Genomic DNA, 22,496 nt, shown 5'->3' with positions numbered 1-22,496 from the left:
GCTTTGATCACATATACTACACGTATGAACTTAGGCAATAGTTAATTTTGATAGATTACCAGAAGAGCCACGTCTGAAGTGTACAATGAATTATTCATGCGTTGTGTGTTGTTGTTCATTGACACGGTCCACTCAGCAACACAGTGTTTTGTATCAGAATCATTTAGAAGATATTCACCGACACGTTTGGATATCTAAAGAATTAATTATGGTAATTCAAAATACAGTTATGACTTCGTAAGCGTATCAACTGAAAAGTCTAGAGTACGTATGGCCTTCCCAGCTAGTACATACAAACTGGCCATGAAAACACGTTCATATGAATTGTGCGTCCGTTATCGCTTCTTGACCACATGACTGGAGTTCATGTACTAGTATGCATTTTCACATTTTCTTTACATGTGACATATATTCGATATTCGAGATGACGTATACGGGTCAGTTAGTATGGTCAAGTGGTTAGCTCTTTTGCCTTAATCTGCAGTGTGATTTTAACTATTGTGTTGTGTTTTGAACAATAAGGATGAAAAATTATAAATGGTATGGAGAAACATATTTATATCTGTATGTTTAATATACGAGAAAATTCAATTAAAAGAAAAATGCTTAAAGCAGCTGCTTTATAAAATACAAATTAACCTTTTTTTCTTTGTTTAGAAATTTGATGGACTTGATTTTTTCGTGTTTTGTTAGTGTTGGTTATTTTTTATTTCTTCAGAAAACATTACTTTATTGTACTTTTCATCTAAACCTCAACTATGGGTTACGATAGCAATTAGGATTCTATTCTATTCTATTCTATTCTATTCTATTCTATTCTATTCTATTCTATTCTATTCTATTCTATTCTATTCTATTCTATTCTATTCATAAGTTATCATAGACCCATTGAATACCCGTTGCTAAGTTGCTACTGGTAGACCCCCCCCCCCCCAATCAGTAAAACAGAGACAAACCCAGTGGTTATATTACCAGAAAAGAAGCTCATTCAAAAAGAACTCGCTTGCGACGTCAAGATCGTGTTCATCGCGAAAAAACATGATACTTCGTGACTATGGTCGGGGGGGGGGTTGTAGGCAGTAGAAACCAGAGTGTATGTATGACGAAGTTAAGGTAAATATGTAAACTCATACTGTTTTACAAAACTTTACACCTAACCGCGTCAAAATGACGCCAAAATATGGTTGCATTAATGTTCTGATTTAGAGGCTTTGGTAATAATAAGACACTGTGACAGTTTCTTCTTACTCATATTTTTCATCATGGTTCGCCACATCATCACTCGATTCATAAACAGCTTTGGTCCATCTACTCTGGCAACTATTTGTCTTGTGACAGTTTCAGAATATCGTGCATGCTTGCTGTGCTACCTAACAGCCATACTTTGCTGTTGAACATTGTTGCTCCGATGCACATCCACACCGAATAATCTGTAACACTTCAGTTGTCGCTGGTGACACATCCTCTGGGATCATTATAGGGATGAGTGATTTAGAATATTTCTCCTTAATCCAGCCAAAGTATGTGGGGGTCCAAGCTAGATGGTTCCTGGTCTAATGTCTTTTTTAACCACATGCTTGAATATGTGCCCTTTTCACATTTGCAGCAAAAGACTTTGATGTGGGTGGCAACGACTGTAACTGTGGAGTTTTCTTACCTCTCTTGTACCCTGTCTTTGTCAGCCAAACATCATATCTTACATCAGACTTACTCCCATTACATTTCCTCCCGTAGCATGCAGAAATAAAACAAGAAGCCTCTTCAGTGATCTCCTGTAGCCAAATCTTGTGTCACCAAGCTTCTCTAGTTTGTGACCTTTCTGTAGAATGTTGATAACTGATGCATTTCCAATACCATATGGTTGAGCTACGGTACCACAACCAGACATAGCATGGGCAGCTAAAATCTATGATACAATCATTGACTGTTTCTTTACAGTTGCTGCTATGTCTGTAACTGTTCGCTGTGCTTTGTTTTCGTCCACCAGAAGAAAGCAAGTCAATTTCTTCAGCACATAGTAGTGAAGCAGCAGTATCGATCAAATACTTAGATACACATCACTATTAAGCATTCTATGTGATATATAACCCCCAAAATTATCAACATAGTCGTGTACAGTCCCATGAGTAGTACAACAAATGATTGCACATTCATCAAGAATATTCACGTCAGGCTTTATTGAGGTTCGAGAGGTCAACCTTTAGTTTATTCTTAAGTGATTTTTCCGTTGCTAACCGTATATCACCACTGTCTTTGAACATGGATAATGAAATGAGAGCCAGCTCATGACCAAATCATTTCTCTATGATTCATTCACAAACTTTGTATGACAAAGATCCATTAAAACTATTTTACCAGTTACGTTCATACTTAGCCTTTTGCTTCTTTCCAATGTTGACTGCATTATCTACATTGACAGAATCTGGACCAATTCTGCCAGAGAAAATGTTAAAATTACGATCAGGGTGTTCTTCAGGATTCATAGGGTCAACTCATTTCTCTAACTTGTGTCGAATGTTCATCCTGTCAGATGCATATGATTCAATCCTAGCATTGACCCCCTCTTTATGTGTGTTGATGTGAATTGACTCTGCACTCAGAACATCTTTCATATCAGCCAAATCTTTCAGACGACGGCTGCAGTTATGAAGACAAAGGGCCCACCGAGAAAAAGACGGACTGAGAGTGTACATTGCTCCTGTTCTTGCTCACGTGCTAGTCTTGTTTTAAAACCAATAAATTCTGGAGTTCTTGGTACACCAACTATACTCTTCAGAAAATATATATCTTTTGCTTTTCCAGGCAGCACCACTTGCTCTGTTAATATATTCAATGGCATAAAAGAACGCATACCTCCACCTTCTTGCATAGTTGGCGTCTTTGGTCCTTCATAGTGTTTAATCTCTACATTTGAAACTACCTGCCTCTGCATTTCCTTTCTTTTTATTGTCGCTCTGTTCTTATCTGTAATGTCTGTGTTCTTCTGTTCTTGAGTCAGAAGCAATGCCAATGCATGCGTTGATCGAAGACCATTCTTGGAGGGAATAGTGGCGTCGAAATTATCAGCCACAGATTGACTCAATCCCACACATTGAATCAACCCCACACACTACGAAAAGGAAGAATATTCGCAACTTCACAAAAGACCTCAGTTAACTGTTTGATTAGCTTGCATCGGGAAAAACTTGTTCAACCATGTAACAATTGTAAATCCCCACACAGATCTAATTTCACTTATTATCATAACAGTGCTTGATGCTAGGCTGCTACTGGTGAAATTCAATAACGAGTGAATAGCAAGGACAAAACCCAGTTGTGAGACTGGCCAGTTGACTTGTATAGTATAGAATGCAAATATAGCTATAATCCAGTTACTACCGTTACCCTACCGTGGACATTTTTCAGTTAAATGGCAATATTTGCCTATTATTTCTGACAAAATATGGAAATAATATATTCACATACATAAGAAAATATATACATAAGCCCAAAAAGTATTAATCCAACTTTACTTGAAGCGAAGATACTGCCATATTGTTATTTAGGGTTCTAAGGCCTGTCACCAGACTATCATTGGTGGTGTATCTAACCTGCATCGGTACATACTTGTCCTATATTGATAACGAGGCTGTCAAATTTAATAACCCATTTATCATGTGTTGGAGAAGATGAAATCCGACATACAAATGCACGCCTCGTCGATACTTGTTTAAGTGATAATCACAACACGAATGTTTTATATATCAAACACGATGTAGATCTTATATCAACACCAGTACTTAGTTGATACCTTGGCTTTCCTTCAGTATTCCAAGTATCACTCATTAGTCATGGACGCTGATGAATTCCAGATACAGTATCAACACTGACTTAGTACAAACAGTCGAAATCTAGACAATCTCTGAACATCGCGAGATATACGTATTGTCAATAAAATATACTGCAAATATACAGATTAAAATAATCATGACCCCCCCCCCGCCTATAGGTCACGAACTTTCTAGGTGCATTGTTCTACTATAACCGTTGTTAATTGGCACTATTATATGTTTGTAATGTTAAAAGGTATTTTTTTTAAATACAGCGGCTTCCCTTATATCTCTTGTGCATTGAAATAGACTGCTATACAGTATGCGGGTGTATGACATTTGACACTTGACCTTTGACACGCATCGTAATCAGTCAACCATAAACTGACGGAAGGTCGTTGTGTTGTTATACCAAGTGCAACAATAATGGCGGACTACGGGCTTTTCGGACTTTTCATATCAAACGTAAATGTTACTACGTTGTTTGGTCTGTTATGGCCTACTTTTTTATTAGCTATATGTATCAAAGTTCTGGTTAGCGTAGTCCGACTATTCCAAAAGCGCTGGCAATTGGAGAAAGAACTGGCCTGTTTCCCGTCTTTGGATGTTCCTAGGCACTGGCTTTTGGGTAACCTGTCAACTGTAAGCCTTGTTATTGTATCTATTTTGTTTAAACTCACAGTAGGGTATTTTCTAAAATATTAGCGCGGATTTCTATAAACATGTAACAGTCGAGCGATTGTCTATACGGGCCACCGACCAAAGTTCCGTGGTCAATATGACAGTGCACAGTGTACCCAGTTTTCTGCACATTTGTGACTACATAGGTTTTGAAGCAAAAATATACATTGATTTCAATTTAACAACCGTAATAATTTGAATTTACTATTTTTTTGTAATCTTTGCTTAAAAAACATACATCTGTTAGAACAACTTATTTTCCATGTTTCTTCTGCAGGCAATGGTACAGTTTGATTTACATATTACCGTGCTTTGAATTTTATCTTATTTCCCAAGTTCTCATAATATAGGAAATTTTATTCACAAACATTCTTACATTTGAATTATTATTCGAGTTGCCCGGATAAAATATAAATAAATAAATCACAACTAGATTTGTTGTACCACTATTGAAACAAATGTCGAAGTTAATATAATCTAACACTTAGATGTATTGATTGGTGTAGCTAATAACACCCCGAATAACTTTAGTTGGTCGTAACATCCCGGGAGCCCACTCGGATTAAAACTAAATGAAAACAAAAACAAGCGTTAAAGTTCTATTCCAACTTTTCAAATCTGTGAGATACCGTTATTTAGTTTTGTAAAGTCTTTGCTTATCGTCAAGGTCAGTCTACAAGCCAGATAACATGTGTAAAAGCTGATGCCTCGATATCGTTACGTTTTATGATATAGGAGTTTTCATATACATGTTTACTGATTCAGATGTTATCTCTGAATGTACAATATACATACAATATACTAAACAATTGTTTGTCTAGTTTCAGTTTTCGACCCCATAACAATTTTACGCTATTCTGTTCCAGCTATAATATAAACACACATTAATGTTTCTGTAATACTGGGGGTGTCAGACGCATGTGAGATACTTTGTTTACGAAAATCGGCATTAAAGAGCTATTTGTGGAAATCAAGTTCAACCATTTTGGATAATAAGGGGGTCCGCCATTGTTTTCACGGGTTACCGTAACAATGTCATGAAGTAACACATCACTCTTATAAGTAACAGTAACATAGGCATGGTATGGTATTTTCAAAACGCGTGTCTGTGTCCCGAGGTCTGTATTTTCAGTAATGCTGATGTCCTGTATCTAACTTATCTATTATGGGCCTAGAATGTATTATGACACTCAACTACAATACGAAACCTAGGTTTGTAGGCAGGTTTTGATTTCGACTAATAATGGATTTTGGAAATATAAAACTCAATTCAGATATAAATGTGAAATATATTAAGACGTATCAACGTGATGACCTCGTGTATTATTGTAAATCTGGTAATATACGTTAAACGTTCCACTCTAGACCCGATGACCAGATAATTATACTCAGCGGTTGCAATCTAAATGTCTTACATTCTACATTAAATAGTCACATTGACATTTGAACATGCACAGAAACGTTTCCCAGGTCAATTAACCTTTTTATGGGGTCGAGTGTATTAATTGGAAGGAAAATTTAAATTACAAAATACTAGTCGCCGTGAATAAAAAAATAATGCCTGGTATTTTTGGATCAGAACAATTTTGATACCATATCTCTACAATTGACTGACAATTTTGCTAGAAATTAAAAATTCAGTTTACATTTTTTAAAAACCGAGAAATCTGAACTAATATTTCAAGAGATGTTTTCTTTTTATTCACAAGTCTTTCTACTTATAACTAGCATTAGAAAGCTAAGATTTGTTCACGTAAAAATTATCCCATTACATTTGTCTTTAATTAGACTTCAATTAATTAGGTAAAATTCAATCTTCATATTATTCCCATAGCAGCCATTGGAACCAGGATGCTCATTTCCGTCACCCAAACACAACTCTGACGTCATACTCCTCTTTATGGGCTCCCAAGGGAAAACATTATTTTGTCATCTAATTGATTAATAAGTCACATCTGTATCCTGAATAAAGATGTCACGGCCGGTTAATAGTTCGTACGTACGTAGTTGGTTATTGCTGACATACAAACTCGCAAAATATACAACCACAAAATATTCAACATGCTGGATGTTTTAATATGATACAATTCTGATACCGTCCTGACTAAAACTATGCAACCATAGAATAATATTAGTCGTAGGTCACAACGCACATTGATACGACTAGTCGTTGAACAATATAATCGGCCAGTATCACATGTACCCTGTAAATACGCAAGTACATTTATCTTCTGTTCTGTACCTCTATTGTTACAACGGCACATATATTTTTAGAATCACATTCGCGTGAGGTGATACTTTAAACGAAGCAATGCTTTAACTTAAGCCACATTCGGCTAATTCTCCAGGCTTGAGTTAAATGTAGTTTAAACTGAAAACACACACCACATTGGTCTGTGAATGAGTTTTTGGTTATACCTGTTCAGAAGGGTACGACCTGATAACGATCAGTTGAAAATAAATAAATTCTTTATAATAATATGCAAAAAGATTGTAACGTTTATGTATGACATTACCCTTATTGATTTATAACTAGCGTAAACAAAATATCTTCATTATAGTCATCAGTAGGAGAAATTACAAAATAAATTGTTTATGTACATTAGAATACGATTAAACATGTCTATTTTTCTTTTTGAACAAAATCCTGAATTATTGAATTGCGTAACAATGGGATTTCGTTGTTCGTCGCGACATGAAAACTATTTTACAATGTAGGTATGGTTAATGTAGTGTATCCAACTAAACAGTATTATCAATACATCTAAGACACGACGCGACGAGTCATTTAAATTCCATCATACACGTGTCATGTATACTGTATATATGTACTAGTGGCCATATTAGTGATATAAAGGAACTAAAATCAACTTTTTCTGGCATTTAAGAACCAGGTCACGGGCGTGATTATGCCAAAATCTTACATACACGATTTGGCAGTACATTGTCTACATTCACCTTTGACAGATATATATCGACGGACATAAACTCCTTTAACACGTGACAGGGAAAGTGTAATATCTTAACTCGGGCTAATCTATCTTTGTTAATACAGATTAAGAATAACGAAGATACATATGCTGTGTTTCCTAGTTTAGTGAAAGACATCGGACCAGTATTCATATTGTGGTGTGGGCCATTTCTTCCTCGTTTAATTTGCAGACACCCTTCGTCGATCAAGACATTAACTGCCACAACAGGTGAGTTATGTGCGCGTGGGTCGAGCAGCCACATGCCTTTATTAAATTACACATGATTCCCAATGGAAAAAGCCACAAGTTGGATGTTATAAATTTACCGCAAAAGAGAAATCAGATTGCTTTCGGTGTGATATTTCATTAACGTGACGTTTTGAATATGGACCTTTTATTTTCCTCCGTGTTTGTTTATTGGGATATTGATATTTCAAGTTTTCATATCCAACATTGCACTGATATAGTGGTTATATACATAGAGGAAACACTTGTTTTGATTTCAGTTGTAGTTGACAGAATAATTGTCAATTGCTATTCGCATTTATGATTTGCTAGTAACCCAATGTTACAAAGACAACTGTCACAGTGGTGATTGTTTCTAGCTAAACAATTGATTTATTAAAGCGGGATAGTTGTCACCAGCGCGTGCGTCAGATGGCCATAGCGTGTCATTGTTTACAAACCTTTGCGTTTTAGCGTGCGTTGTTACCGTCGCTTGGGACTCAATTCCCTTACAAAGCATCAAAGACAGCGCATTTCAGGATATACGTGTGTGACATCTCTTGCGTTTCACCCGATCCACGTCTGACAGGACATTATACCACCTGTGTCAGTACCACAGTCAGCAGACGTACAAGTGATAATCAAATATATGCGTAGAGTCTACAGATATATTTACTATACTGGGGAAGTCATCTTGAACCTAAAAAAAGAGAGAAGTTATTTTTCAGATGCCTACAAATAGGGGGAAATAACACAACTTTCAGAACCAAACGATCCGTTGGGTATTAGATCAAGCGGCAATCCAATATGACCGTATTCGTCGTATTTGCTGGCAAAAAACAAACACCTCATTGTACGAAGTACCTAGAATACTGTCTCGGATTATTTGAAACCGAAATTATCGTTTAACCGTCTGACTGTCGCTGATTGATCGAGATTACGTGATTCTGATTTTGAAAATTCTGTCTATAGTATACAGAAAACACATACCGACACTTGACTCATAGTAGGCACAAAACGTTACTCTGTGGGCTTAGACCCTTTTTCCAACACCCAGAAACAAACATTCTACACTTTGTATATCTGATGTCTTCACCCAATCCACAGTTCATACCACCGCACCTCACTATTACAATCTCCATTGTGTCTCTCATGATTAAGTAAATATGATTGGTTAGACTTTTATAACTTACCAAATAAGGTAAGCTAGATAGGTCTCAATCAACATTGCATGTTCGATACATTGAAATGTGCACTCTAAGTGTTAAGAAAAATTCACACGTATTGACATAGACAATTGAATGCAAGAAAAGTCACACCCACATTTTGTAAGTGATGTCTTGTAAACTAGACTTACGATATAGGAATTCATGTATTTAAAGATATGGCGCCACACAAACTTGGTAAATCCACAGTGTTCGGCATGGAAAACATCATGAGAGTTATGCATCTGTGCTTGTATGAATAAAGAACATTTTATTTCATTTTTTGACTTACAGAACCAAAGGAAGAGCTCGTCTACGGGTTTCTCCGGCCATGGTTAGGTGATGGTTTGTTAGTTAGTTCTGGTCCTAAATGGTTTAGAAATCGACGCTTACTGACACCAGGGTTTCATTTTGATATTCTAAAACCCTATGTCAAAATATTCAACGAGTGTGTTCATACTATGGCGGTACGTATCATTTATTCAACTCCTGTACTGCCTTCGGCTACTGCGAAATAACGACCGGTTCCCTTTACACACAGTATTTAATTGTAAGAATTTGTAGGGAAAAATAATTATAAACACAATCTAAATAGAGCTGTCACTGCTTGTAAAATTCAAAGTGTATATACAAGGCTGGAGAAGTGATCATTTCATGGTCGTCTGTCTGCTCCCATATAATTGAATAATTATACATACAAATAATTTGCAAAATACGTAAACGATTTGTCTTCGTTTCTAGCATACTTCCCACGTGATTTTCTTATCATTTGCAATATAAAATGCCCACAAGAGACTGCGAATTGATTGCCTGGCATTGCTGTATGTACCTGACTATTTTCCGTAATAATCCTCGGTGTCATATCCAATAGATTAATATAGAATTTGGAGTATTCAATCGCGTACTAATCATGCGCGCATGGGGAACATTTATATGGTAGGGCCGGCGCTGGGGTCTTCTTGAAACAATTTTGTAAAGGTGTCCGTGATTTGAATTCCACAATTTTACTTTCGATGACGGGGAGACACTGCACTTGGTACCCGTCCGTCGAGCCTAGTTGACGTCTAGAGAGAGCGTTCGATTGTTCGAATGATAAAAGGTTTTCTCGTTTTCCTAGTTCGAGTTTGTTTTAACCCAAGTTATTTTTGTTATATTAATCTTTATGTGAAAAGCCATGCTATTATCGATGATATTTCCAAAACGTGATTTGGAGCTAGGGAGATCCTGAAGCTCACTACATAAACTTACGTGTAGAAGGACAAGGTGCGTGAAATTGAACCTTAGAAGATTCGCATTTTTAATTAATTTACCTACATAAATAAATTGGAACGAAATATACCGGTATAATGCTTATAGCTGTAAACTTACGTGTAGAAGGACAAAGTGCGTGAAAAACCGTAGGAAAATTCGCATATTTAATTAATTTGCCTACATAAATAAATTTTGAAGCGAAATAAAATGCTTGTAGCTGTGATTCATTAAACATTTATAGGAACATATAAGAGGGAATGTGAGTGTCAACGACGTACGTAAAATTGCACACAAAATACACATAACGCCCACGTTTCTCAACGGGGCGGTTCTCGCAAAATATTCGCAAGTTTTATAATATTTAGAAATAAACAGTATTTTACTAGTACGGCGTTTCCTTGCTCCGATTTATTGATTTCTCATTACTGATGGTTGTGTAATTTCTGACTCCCGTGTGCGAAGCACAAAAGGGAGTCTTTGAAGTTACCCTGTCTGTATGTCTGTATGTATGTATGTTTTGTTCCACCGTTATCTCAAGAACCACTAATCAAATTTTGGTGAAACTTAGTACATAGATGCTCTGGGATAATGCGCAGAGTTGATTAGGTTTTGGTAAAAATCTATGAATATTAATTACCTAATTTGCATGATAATTAGCTGATTTTTATCTGTTCCAAGACTGTTCCACTGATATCTGAAGAACCACTAATTGGATTTTGATGAAACTTGGCACATGGATGCTCTGAACTAGTGCGCAGATTTGATTAGTTTTAGGTAAAAATCTATGAATATTAATTACATAATTTGAATGATAATTACCTGATTTCAAGCTGTTCCATGACTGTTCCACTGATTTTTGAAGAACCACTCATTGGATTTCAATGAAACTTGGCACATGGATGCTCTGAACTAATGCGCAGATTTGATTAGTTTTGGGTAAAAATCTGTTAATATTATTAATTATCTAATTTACATAATGATTAATCAATTTTCTGCTTTTCCACTGATATCTCAAGTACTAATCATAACATTTCAATAAAACTTGGTACATAGATGTCATATGACACTGCACAGACCTTATAGTTTTTAGGGTAATATCAGTACATATTAATTACCTAATTTGCATAATTAATTAATTTTCAGCTTTTGATATTTCGAGTAGTAACGATCACGTTTCAATGAAACTTGGTACATAGTTACTTGAGGACTGTGCAGACCCCTGATTAGTTTTTGGGTAAATATGTGTGCATATTAATTACCTTATTAGCATAATTAGTTAATTTTCAGCTTTTCACCTGATATCTCAAGTACTAATCATCACATTTCATTGAGACTTGCGACATAGATATTCTAGGACTATGCAGAACCCTGATTAATTTTGGGATAAATAATTGTGCCTACATGTATTAATTACCTAATTTGCATAATTAGTTAATTTTTTGCTATTCTATGGCTGTTGCACTGATGTCTATAAACCTTTCATTGGATTTCAATGAAACTTTTAAAGAGTACCCATCACATTTCAATGACTATACACCATATTAGTTTTTTGGTAAATATTTATGCTTCTTAATCACCTAATTAACATAATTAATTAATACTGATATCTCAAGTATTGATTATCATATTTGAATAAAACTTGGTACATAAATGCTCTAGGACAATAGACAGCCTGATTAATTTTGGGTTAAAATCTGTTCATATTAATTCTCTAATTAGCATAATAATTAATATTTTTTTTGTTCTAATCACATTTCAATGAAACTTTGCACATTGTGCAGACCTTATTAGTTTTACACTTAAATCTGTTCATATAGGTTACCTAATTTGCATAATTAGTTTTCAGCTATTCCATCAATATCTCAAGTATAAGTAATTTTGAATTAATTTTTAATGTGTCTCCAATACTCTTCTCAGCACACGGGAGTTCTTTCTAAGCTTTCTTTGATTACTTTTTAGTTTCGGGGCAAATATAAGATATAGCGTCAGCCAATCAGACGTCTAGATTCGCATTAAATTATAACATTCTGCTAAACATTCAATAAGTTAAATATAATTGCAACTGTATAAAGCAATAGTCAAAAATACTTTTGTGCATGAAATTAGTTCTAATATACTATTGATGTAGTTATAAATATGGATTGGATACATATATCCGTATAAGAATAATTTATAAAACGTCTGAAAGTTTTGAAATGTATTCTATACAATATATAAGTGATCATGCAGCCTATATCTGCTCTATGTCATGGTGTTGTCGCTCGACGTAGGAAAGTGGATATGAGCAGGATATGAGTCTATACTTGGGGTTAATTGTAAAACACAGTCGTCGCGCATCGCTCCTTCGCATTTCGTGCACACAAACAGTTTAGTTTATGCATGTTCGATATAAGGTAATATTGGACCCATATATACGACACGGTGCATCGACTCCAGGGCTTTAATAATATAATTATAACTACGGTTGTTCAAAAATGAAATTACCACAATGTTCAATTAATGAATTGATAATGGTACATTTACCTTATTATGTTGGTCACAATACAAATTCTGATTACTTCCTAACTTGCAATATAAAATTGTTCAACGTGTAGAAAGTGTCACCTGAACACACTGCTTTCAACGTTTTTTTTTGCAGTGTGAGTTGCAGCAATTTGTGCGAGTGTTGCGTTGATAGTTATTATAAAATAATACATTTATAAGTATACGACGTGCTTACTTGATTAGCGTGATATAGTAGTAGTAGTAGAATATTTTATTTGACTCGAAATAATGTAAGAAATTACATAACTTATGGACAAAAACCAACATAGTAACGCACAAATACAACAATAATAAAATAAAAATTAAAAAGATGTTTAACAATTAGCATATATTTCTAAGATTTTATGTATATAGACTCCTAGACTGCTGGCAATGAAACTATCTTTTGAACTTATCAGTTTCTTAAACATGATCTGCTTAGGCAAACTTTGAAATTCTTTGTGCATTGAGATTGCTCTCATAAATTTGCACCTACCAGATTCCATCTCTGGGTTCCTGCAATCTAAGAAAGCATGCATCTCATTGTCAACAGCTAGATCATCACATAGCATGCATAACCTTTCCGGTCACTGGTAGCATAGTGGTTGTCGCGTCAGACTCATGATCGGTAGACCCAAGTTCAAATCCTACCCTAGGCTGAACATCAAAAGGGTCGACCCCTACCCTGGGTGAGTGTGTCACAGACTCAATGGGAAGGCCAATTCCACTGGCCGAGATTCATTCACTAACGAATGCGACTTTAGGGGAACCTTGGTTAAGGTCCGCAGGTGCTTGTGTTTGACCGAGCCTGGTTGACGCCAGGATAGCGTATTAAATTGCCACTTGATAGGGAGATGGCCGCACAGCCCTGTCATGTAGTCCCAAACAGGAAATGACTTCTGTGGCAAAATGCACTATGTGTCAGCACTTGAAATTTGCACGTACAAAAAAAAGTCAGGAGAGACAACAGTGACATTCAAAGTCCGGAACTGTCACCTGGCACAAAAAAATATTTAAAAAAAAATGCATAACCTTTCCTCTGGTGGTACTTGTAAATATCTTAATTTCTCTATTGGTAGTTAATGTGCAGAAATTCTGAATTTAGTGATGGCAACTCTGTGTTTGACATTATTTACATTTACCAAATATGGTTTCAAAGAGTATTCAGATTTGAAATTTTATATGTACGTAGCTTGTTATTTTCTTTTTTATGTAAGGTAGGAGACCACAAATATATATATATAGTATAAGTCATTTCGTAGCCTTAAATTTCACACGTACAATTTCATACATGTACTGTCTGATGTTCACGATGCAGAGTATTTGCTTTGCTTTGCTTTAGCACGTCGTATCACAATTACCTGTTTTGAAGCGCTCACTTTGCGTAATATTATCCCGTATCAAATACGCTCTCACAAAATAAAATCAATACAACTCAAACTATTACTAATCTCAAATTATTTTTTTAATTTTGTTATTATATATCGTCATCAGAATAAATGGGAATCGGTTTGCAGGTCGGCACCCGATGGCGTGGTCTTAGAGATGTTCGAGGACGTTAGCTTGATGACACTTGATACTTTACTAAAGTGCATATTCGGACAGGACAGCCACTGTCAAACTCAAAGGTTCGTTTATCCTATTATCATCTAGAATACATTCGGAGTAACAATTCAAAAATTCATTTATGTTCGACTCACTACAGAGAATCGGGAAACGTTTGATGATATTGCGGCAGTGAAGTAATTGATCAAGTAATTTTATGGCTTTGTGAATATTTGCCATTCCGCAACCATTTCTTTGCGACGAGGGAATATTTATGTTTATATCGTCGAGTGGGCGCTGTATCATTAAAGTAGGTCGGCACGTTCAAATAAAGTACATGTAGCCGTGAACTTATCCTATTATATGATCAAGTCAAGCTGATGACATATAAGTATATATATTGATAAATATAATATCAAGTCAAATATATTGAGATATGAATACATATTATTTGAATTTGACAGAGAAAGAAACCCATACATCAAATCGGTGTATACGTTATCGGCATTGGTGATAGAACGAGCTAGATTCCCTCCGTATTTCAACGACTTTATATACTATATCTCGCCGAGCGGATTCAGATTCCGTCGTGCAGCAAAAATCCTACATAACTATTCCTCGAAGGTTATCCAAGATAGGAAGATGGCTATGAAAATGGAGGAAAAATCTGGGATTAAGCGAACAAAGAATTATATTGATTTTCTGGATATATTGCTCAATGCCAGGGTATTTGCTTTTTTTTCTTATATATTCATTATTAATTAAGAAAATGTGTTATGCGGCAAAAAGTCATTCGCAGTATTTCAAAGACGGGTGTACTACGGAGATCTTGAACTTTCTGACAATTACTCGCTTCAATTAAATCTGAGAATTGAACTGTTCTTCTTTTCAAAAAATAATAGCGAGTCCGGATATAGTTAAATTAAAACAGACGATGACCCAGGAATTTTTGTTCAACGGCACTAATGCGTGAAATTACTAGAACAAACAATACAATAATGAGATATGTACTTGCTAATAAAATTACATGCCGATGTGCATATTTAGCATTCGAATTAATCCGTTCTCAATTCTGTGCATTGTTGACTTTAAGGTAGCTAATTTATGGGTGTACACTTGACTGAATTTGTATAACATATATACGCGTAATTTGTATACCATATTATATGAGTTCATATAATTTAATTTGATTACACATTACCACTTTAAAATCATCGACAGTCTATGTGAAAATGAGTTGTATATAGTAGTTAGATGCAATAAGGTTGTCACGAAAGTAAAGCAGAATTTGCGAACGCATGCAGTACGATACTTGTACGCGTCGGTCGATGCGAGCCCGAACTGCCTGGGTGAATACTTTGCAGTATTGAAGGTATGCAAGTGTGCAGTGTGCGATAAAAAGATCGCCCAAACTGAAGATGTGAATTGGGAGATGATCAAATAATCGCAAGATAAACCACATTTCTAAAAAAAAAATATTTTAATGCAAATTAGAATGAATTAATTAGTGTTCATCTCAGATTAGTGTTCATTTTGAGTGTCCTTGCTTATTCGCAAAACATATTTTGTTCATGAATTCAGCGATATATCTCGCTTATTATGTTTATGTTCTCCATGTCGGAGAATTGTGATTACAATCACAATAGAAATCTACACATCGCCAGAAGCAAGGCGCATACATTTCTAAGCATAAACCTCGCAATGAATAACATGTTAGTACATTGCATAGAGGTTTTAAAGCAGGTACGGCGCGTGGCGGTGGGCGACATTTTACAGTTGCTGTATTTAGACATACATTTGACTCAGTCAATTGTTCATGCAAGTGATGGTTAATAGCTATTCCGTTAACCAGTAGATGATGTACTACCATATCCCATGGGTTGGGTGATAACATCTTGAAGTGCGATTTGTGGCCATAGTCTCAAGGGGGTATTAATGACAAAATCAGGCAGTCATGCAATGAATCAAGGTATAAATCCCAAGGGATGAATATTTCATACTGATCGCTGAATACAGCTTACAAATCGTGTACCATTTTCGACATGCAATTTTAACATTAAGCGTATAAGTTCAACATATACAAGAAAGTAAAAACGAAAAAAATGTGAGGGAATAAAATGAAATATGCACAGTGGCAGAACAGTGTGTATTACAGGCCCAGCTGTGCATGATAACTTTTTAACCATACTCTACAAAAGACTCCACAGCCATATAATCGCCCACCCGGGGAACCTACTAGTCCTAGAACAGAAAACAAATGACGAACGATAAACAACACCACAATCATTCGAGCAACTGACGAATAATCTGCAAGGACAAACCAAGTACGACACATCACATAATCAAATAAGTAAGAGAAAGATATTTGGACCACATGCCAAACATGATGTGGTGACAGGTATTTAGGAGTGTGCATATCATGTTTAAATACACACTATATATCTGAGGTCTGTACCAGACAAGTAACAACTGAAAGGTATTGCTGAACAAACCTTATAATGTTAAGGCTAAAAATTTTCTGTTCAAACTAACTTCGATAATGTCTCGTTTAAAACCACAAGAAGGAGAAAGTGAGTAAATTTGAAAATGTGGAGAATTGGGCCAGGGAGGTAAATTTAAAATCAACTCTTTCGTCATATTGTCTGGCAAAAAGCCGACATTTAGTCTAGAGTAAAATTCGAAGGACATGTTTCCGTATGAAGCACATTCAAGAAGAATAAAATTATTCTGTTGTTTCTTTAATCTCAGTTCAGCTGACGGAATGTGAAATTAAATGATTTTATCTCTTTGTGTGGTTTGTTTTAGCTGATGTTTGATGAAATACATGGGTCGGCAAAGAATCACAATTTATCCACATTGCCGATACTTTGATATAACATGTAAACTCAAAAAATATGTTGTCAATCTAAAATCGTAGCATTAGATTAGAGCAACGTGTTTGTGTATGACAAATATCACATGTGATGCGAGCACATTATCCCGATGTCTAGTTTGAACCCACCTAATGTTTTCAGCATGTTTAATAATATGTGTTCACTGGTGAATATATATATTATTTACGACTATAAAAATGGTAGAAAATACGGGTACGATGAGACAAGAAGTGAGTGTTCGGGGACTTCGTCGTAGGAAGCTGTGTTCGTTGATGCTTGTAAAAGTAGTATGTTCGAATACCTTAGTGCCACGTCCGTCACTTGCCGCGCCCGTCTCCGTGACTGAGTGTCCAAGTACCTGAAATACACGCTCGTCAATTGAAGTTGACGCTCCAGATAAAAAGGGTTGGGAGTATATGCCCCTCTCTCTTTTAAAGGAGGACACTTTGAGACGTGTCAGCTGTATGTATTTTTGTTTAGAACGACAATCATTTAATACCAACATACTGCTAAAATTTACACCATTTGTTGACGTTGACCTTTCAGCATTTTGGTCCACACCTGTTTTATGACTCAACACTGCCTCGAAATAACCTTTCAACAACACCATTGAAACTTTCGAGCCAGCTACTTTCAAATTTTTCAGTGGGCAATTATGGTCTATTAACACCATAGCTTGTCTCGTAATTCCTGCGGAAAATTTACCAACCGTGTAGCTGCCACAGAGTGGGAACTCCCTCTGCCAATCACTTGGCCAGTGTATAAGTTCATCTACATGCGAAGTGATAAAAAAAGATCTAAACCAGAGACACTACTTTGGTTCTACCTATACGTTCATTAGAAAAATACATAGCATATTTTTACTGCCAGTACAAAGGAACCGGCAACATACAAATGAACCATATATAATACTGAATGTGATGGTGACCAACACGTGACATTAACGATAAAATGACAAACACACAAATATATGTATGTATGCATTCTTATCAGTACACTGGGGCTGGTACATCGCACCTAATTCAATTTCCATATTATTTCAATTTCAAGGATGAAAACGGTCAAGGTTTGGAAGATAAAGAGATCAGAGATGAAGTAGATACATTCATGTTTGAAGGACACGACACGACCGCTTCCGGAATATCATGGATATTTTACAATTTGGCAAGTCATCCCGAACACCAGGAGAAATGTCGCCGAGAAATAGATGATATATTGGACAAGAAGGACACTGACGAGATAGAATGGTAATGTTTCTCGTTGTTGTTGATATTGGTATTTTTATTTGAATGACATCTGCACCTTAATTTGTATATTATCTACGTTATCGCTATACACACAATAGATAACGAATTAAACGTACAGTTGGTTAATTATTTAAAACACATCAACTCTAGATATAGCTCGTGTCAAATTCATTAGCTTATTCCATGACGACGCTGGAATGTAAACAAATCGCAATATATCAGCTGATTATTATCAAATGTCATGTTCGTTGCAAAATAATTTTGTGATTTCACAGTAACAGCTAATTTCAAATAAATCCACCAGAATAAACTGGCGAATTGGCGCAAATTATTGTAAAATGTCAAATTTTTAGATATAAATATATATTAAATCCATGGTGACATTCTCTCGAAATAATTCCGGTTATTTAGGGCACTATTAACAAGACTTATTATATAATGCAATAGATTCACATTCACAGGGACGATCTTCGCCGCATTCCATACACAACAATGTGCATCAAAGAAAGTTTACGTATACGACCACCAGTGCCAGGGTTTTCTCGGCAACTCACTTCACCTTTGAACTTTGATGGCAGAATTGCTCCTGCAGGTAAATTTTGAATTATTCACTATTCAGATTCATTCTACCCACTGACCAAGTTGGTGAACAGAAGTTAACACGCATTTTAGATCAAATGTAATTATTTTCAGACAGCATAGTACAATAGTTGCTATAACGACATATAGAGTAAAGGAAAGGTATTTTCTGTACAGTGAAGATATCGTATACTAGCAGTAATGCAGAGACCTGGGTTCGGAATTGAGGCGCCAGTGATAGGTATAAATTAAAGTCCTCGCTTCATCCCGACCTGAAATATAACAAGGTTGTAGGCTATATCAGACTTAAAGCCACCGTCCAGACCATCTATGGAAATTCATTCTGGGGAGAAATTCTCATACATTGAAGACATTTAGTAAGTCGTAACAATAATTGTGCGCAATATGTGTAATGAGGTAAAACACAATGAGAAAAATACAATACACGTATGCGCGAGCGTTCCAAGTTCCGTATTCATTGTTTTAATAAAATTTGAATAAATAATTCGTGGCAGGTGGACCATATACGCCAAATCTGCATAGTGATCAACTTGTGATTATTCTTAATCTAACCCAAATACCATATAGCCCCCAAAAAACAATGGCCGACATACACCGTGTTCTACCTAGCTCAATGGGTATATCAACTCTTAGTTCGAACCCAGACGTCTTAGTTTCTACAGTGAAACATAGTCAGTGTGTCATCGTTTATGTCACGTGACCGCAAAAATACTATGATAGTGTGTGAGAATAAAGGCCTGCAATAGAGTTCTTATATGTCGTGAAGCACTAGCTTTAAAGTTTTAAAGGTAACAGGGTCATGCACTGATTGTTGAATCACTCATGGATACAGTTTCTATTTCCTAAAGGTTCGTTTGTGTCAGGGAGTGCCTTCCTTGTGCATCATAATGCAGATGTATGGCCAAATCCTACAAAGTATGATCCGCTACGATTCCTACCAGAGAACACACGAGACAGATCACCACATGCCTTTATTCCATTTTCAGCAGGACCGAGGTAAACCTTCAGATGACATTCATTATCAAATGAGCAAATATGTTGAGAAGTAGAATAGAATAGAATAGAATAGAATAGAATAGAATAGAATAGAATAGAATAGAATAGAATAGAATGAAATGGAATGGAATAGGATAGAATCTCCGCCGTAATGCATGTACACTTTTTATGAAAAAAACACATTTATCATAATTTCTCGTTGACAAAAAAAATTATTTGAGTCGCACTTAACGAATCAGGCAATAATCCTATTTGGTAATAACTGAAAAATAAACGAACTGACAGACGAACAATGAAAACAAGCGCCAGCAAAATTACCCTCCTTGGCGGTGGAGATTACAGCACAGCACAGTACAATAAAGTTCAACACACGGTACAGTACAGTACGCCCTCTCACCGCAGTTTGTGTTTTCTCTTTATTTTCAGGAACTGTATTGGGCAAAATTTTGCCATGAATGAAATGAAAGTGGCGACATGTATAGTTCTTCGACATTTTCAATTAACCGTCGATAAACAACGACCACCACGCCGGGTTAATAACCTGGTATCAAGATCCGAATCTGGCATTCATCTCAACATCAAGAAACGAAACTAAAAAAAATATTCAGTCTGTTACAAAGAAAGAATGTTAGTTACAATCGTATCAACACATTTCAAACGACGCCTTTGTTTTACCATATACAACATAGGCATGTCCTATCCATGACGACTGATGACACACAAGAACAGTAACATCAAGAGGCAGTTTCAACACTGCAATTTTTAAAAGGTTATGATATTGTATGTAAAATCAAATACAAGCATGAAGAATTTATTTTGAAAAAAATGTGAGTTACATTCTTGAGTGACACGTAGCTGGATGTGTAGCATGTGTACTTTGAAAAGTACTGCAAAAATAAAACGGTAAATGAAACGACTCTCTTATTGTTAATATATGGACAGTTAACTGAATAACATAATTTTTGAGCATGAAAGTGAAACAAATTAATTACATCTGTGAAGTGTATACTAGTTGTATAGTTAATCGCCAGAGTAAGGCAGAGGGACGTTTACAAGATGCTATCCATAATGGTGGCTGTTAACAACGTATACCACGACGTGAACAATGTGAAAAAGAACACACTACATTGGTGTCAGTGAAAAGCAACATTTGCATTAACACAAACGACTATTTGTAGTGCATATCACGTGACGACGAATGTATGCTTCAATCGTTTACATGTACCGTATATAACCAACCTTATACCAAATCTTTCATTTAGTAGAGGTTATATGTACTGACACAGAAGTCATGGTTCGGACCCATCTTGACCAACTTTGTTAATAGTTGAGAAAAAACTCCAGAATTCCAAACCTTGGCACCTGGCCAAGCTCAAAGTCCAGAAATGCCTGGCACTAACAAGTATGCGAGTTACCATTCTACATGTTCCGGGGAGGGGGGGGGAGGTACTTCCACCTTAAGTGGGAAGGAGTGTGCAGCCCACCTCTCGTAAACCATACTCACTTCTAAACCATTTTTTTTCCTATTTATATACCCACTTCCAAACAAAGTTGTTAAAGGTGTCAGGAATGACATCATCCATGAAGATACGAGACATTTGAAAAAATAAATAAATGCTACACGCTTCTAAACAAAAACATTGATAACTGAATACCCACTTCTGCACAAGGAAATGCAGTGAGCGTCCGAAAGACCATGTGGCTGTCAATCCATCAAATGCTTTCCTCGTGTGCCCGCTCGTGTGTCCGATGTATTAACAAGTGGTCAGGGATTGTCCACCACAGAGCCTCCCAGGACCCATCCAATAGACTGATGAAATGACTAAGGAATCTACCAATGGGATCATATCCAGGATTCTTGCGTAAAATTGAAACAGCAGATTGAATTACGTCTGAGAAATCAGAGTTCCAGATCCAAAGGCCATCTTTTCAACCTTACTTTTCATAATTGAAATGAATGTTGTTCACTCACATGTTGTACATATAATATAATCTGATTAAATTAAGAGTTTTGTGAAATACAACGGAAATAAGCAAACATTTTGTTCCAATACTGCATTAAATTGATTGTCTAGTCTATAAATTGTTGACTCACTTTCAGTCGGTTTGGAAAACAAAAAATCAGACAAATCTGTCCATTACTTGTTGTAGGTCCCTTTCTCACATTACTCATAGACAATGTTTGTACATTTTAAAACATTTAATCAAACGCGATCGAATATAAACCTAATACAATATGAATTTCTTGCATCCCCATTACATTACATGCCACATATATACAAGTCATTGTCAATGACACGTCCCCGTTCCGTTCATATTTGAGTGACATATACATTCAAAGCAGATCATGACCGAAATCTCAGACCACTTTCAGTGGTCTGATCCGAAATGCACCTGCATATGTACAACACATTGTACTAAATCTGAACAAAATCCATCCATGCATGACTGAGATCCGGTTCCGGAATTGTGAAAATACGTGATTTTGATGCATTTTCGACCTTAAAATGGCCATCATTCAGCGGATCATGTAACAAATGTACATATCTATTTGTGACATGGTGTACCA

General features: G+C 36.0%; 1 protein-coding gene across 1 annotated transcript; it reads left to right on the top strand.

Annotated features, from left to right (window-relative positions):
• The first annotated feature begins 4,235 nt into the window (after window positions 1-4,235).
• Window positions 4,236-20,843, top strand: LOC100372525 (ultra-long-chain fatty acid omega-hydroxylase-like). Its single transcript, XM_085497510.1, has 9 exons — window positions 4,236-4,451; window positions 7,546-7,690; window positions 9,187-9,359; window positions 14,161-14,294; window positions 14,682-14,937; window positions 18,135-18,331; window positions 18,793-18,923; window positions 19,780-19,927; window positions 20,354-20,843. The coding sequence occupies exons 1-9, from the start codon at window positions 4,236-4,238 to the stop codon at window positions 20,520-20,522; spliced, it is 1,569 nt and encodes a 522-aa protein (XP_085353636.1). The 3' UTR covers window positions 20,523-20,843.
• Window positions 20,844-22,496: the final 1,653 nt, after the last annotated feature.

Source organism: Saccoglossus kowalevskii, chromosome 1 (assembly GCF_978046115.1).
Source record: "Saccoglossus kowalevskii chromosome 1, keSacKowa6.1, whole genome shotgun sequence".
Taxonomy (NCBI): domain Eukaryota; kingdom Metazoa; phylum Hemichordata; class Enteropneusta; family Harrimaniidae; genus Saccoglossus; species Saccoglossus kowalevskii.
Note: the sequence above shows the minus strand (reverse complement) of the source record. Positions and strands in the feature narration are given on the sequence as shown.

Excerpts from the sequence above, each read along its gene's own strand:
- LOC100372525 (XM_085497510.1), top strand. The coding sequence starts at position 4,236 with ATGGCGGACTACGGGCTTTTCGGACTTTTCATATCAAACGTAAATGTT. Across the intron at positions 14,938-18,134 it reads ATATATTGCTCAATGCCAGG|GATGAAAACGGTCAAGGTTT; the intron begins GTATTTGCTTTT and ends TTCAATTTCAAG. Across the intron at positions 19,928-20,353 it reads CCATTTTCAGCAGGACCGAG|GAACTGTATTGGGCAAAATT; the intron begins GTAAACCTTCAG and ends CTTTATTTTCAG.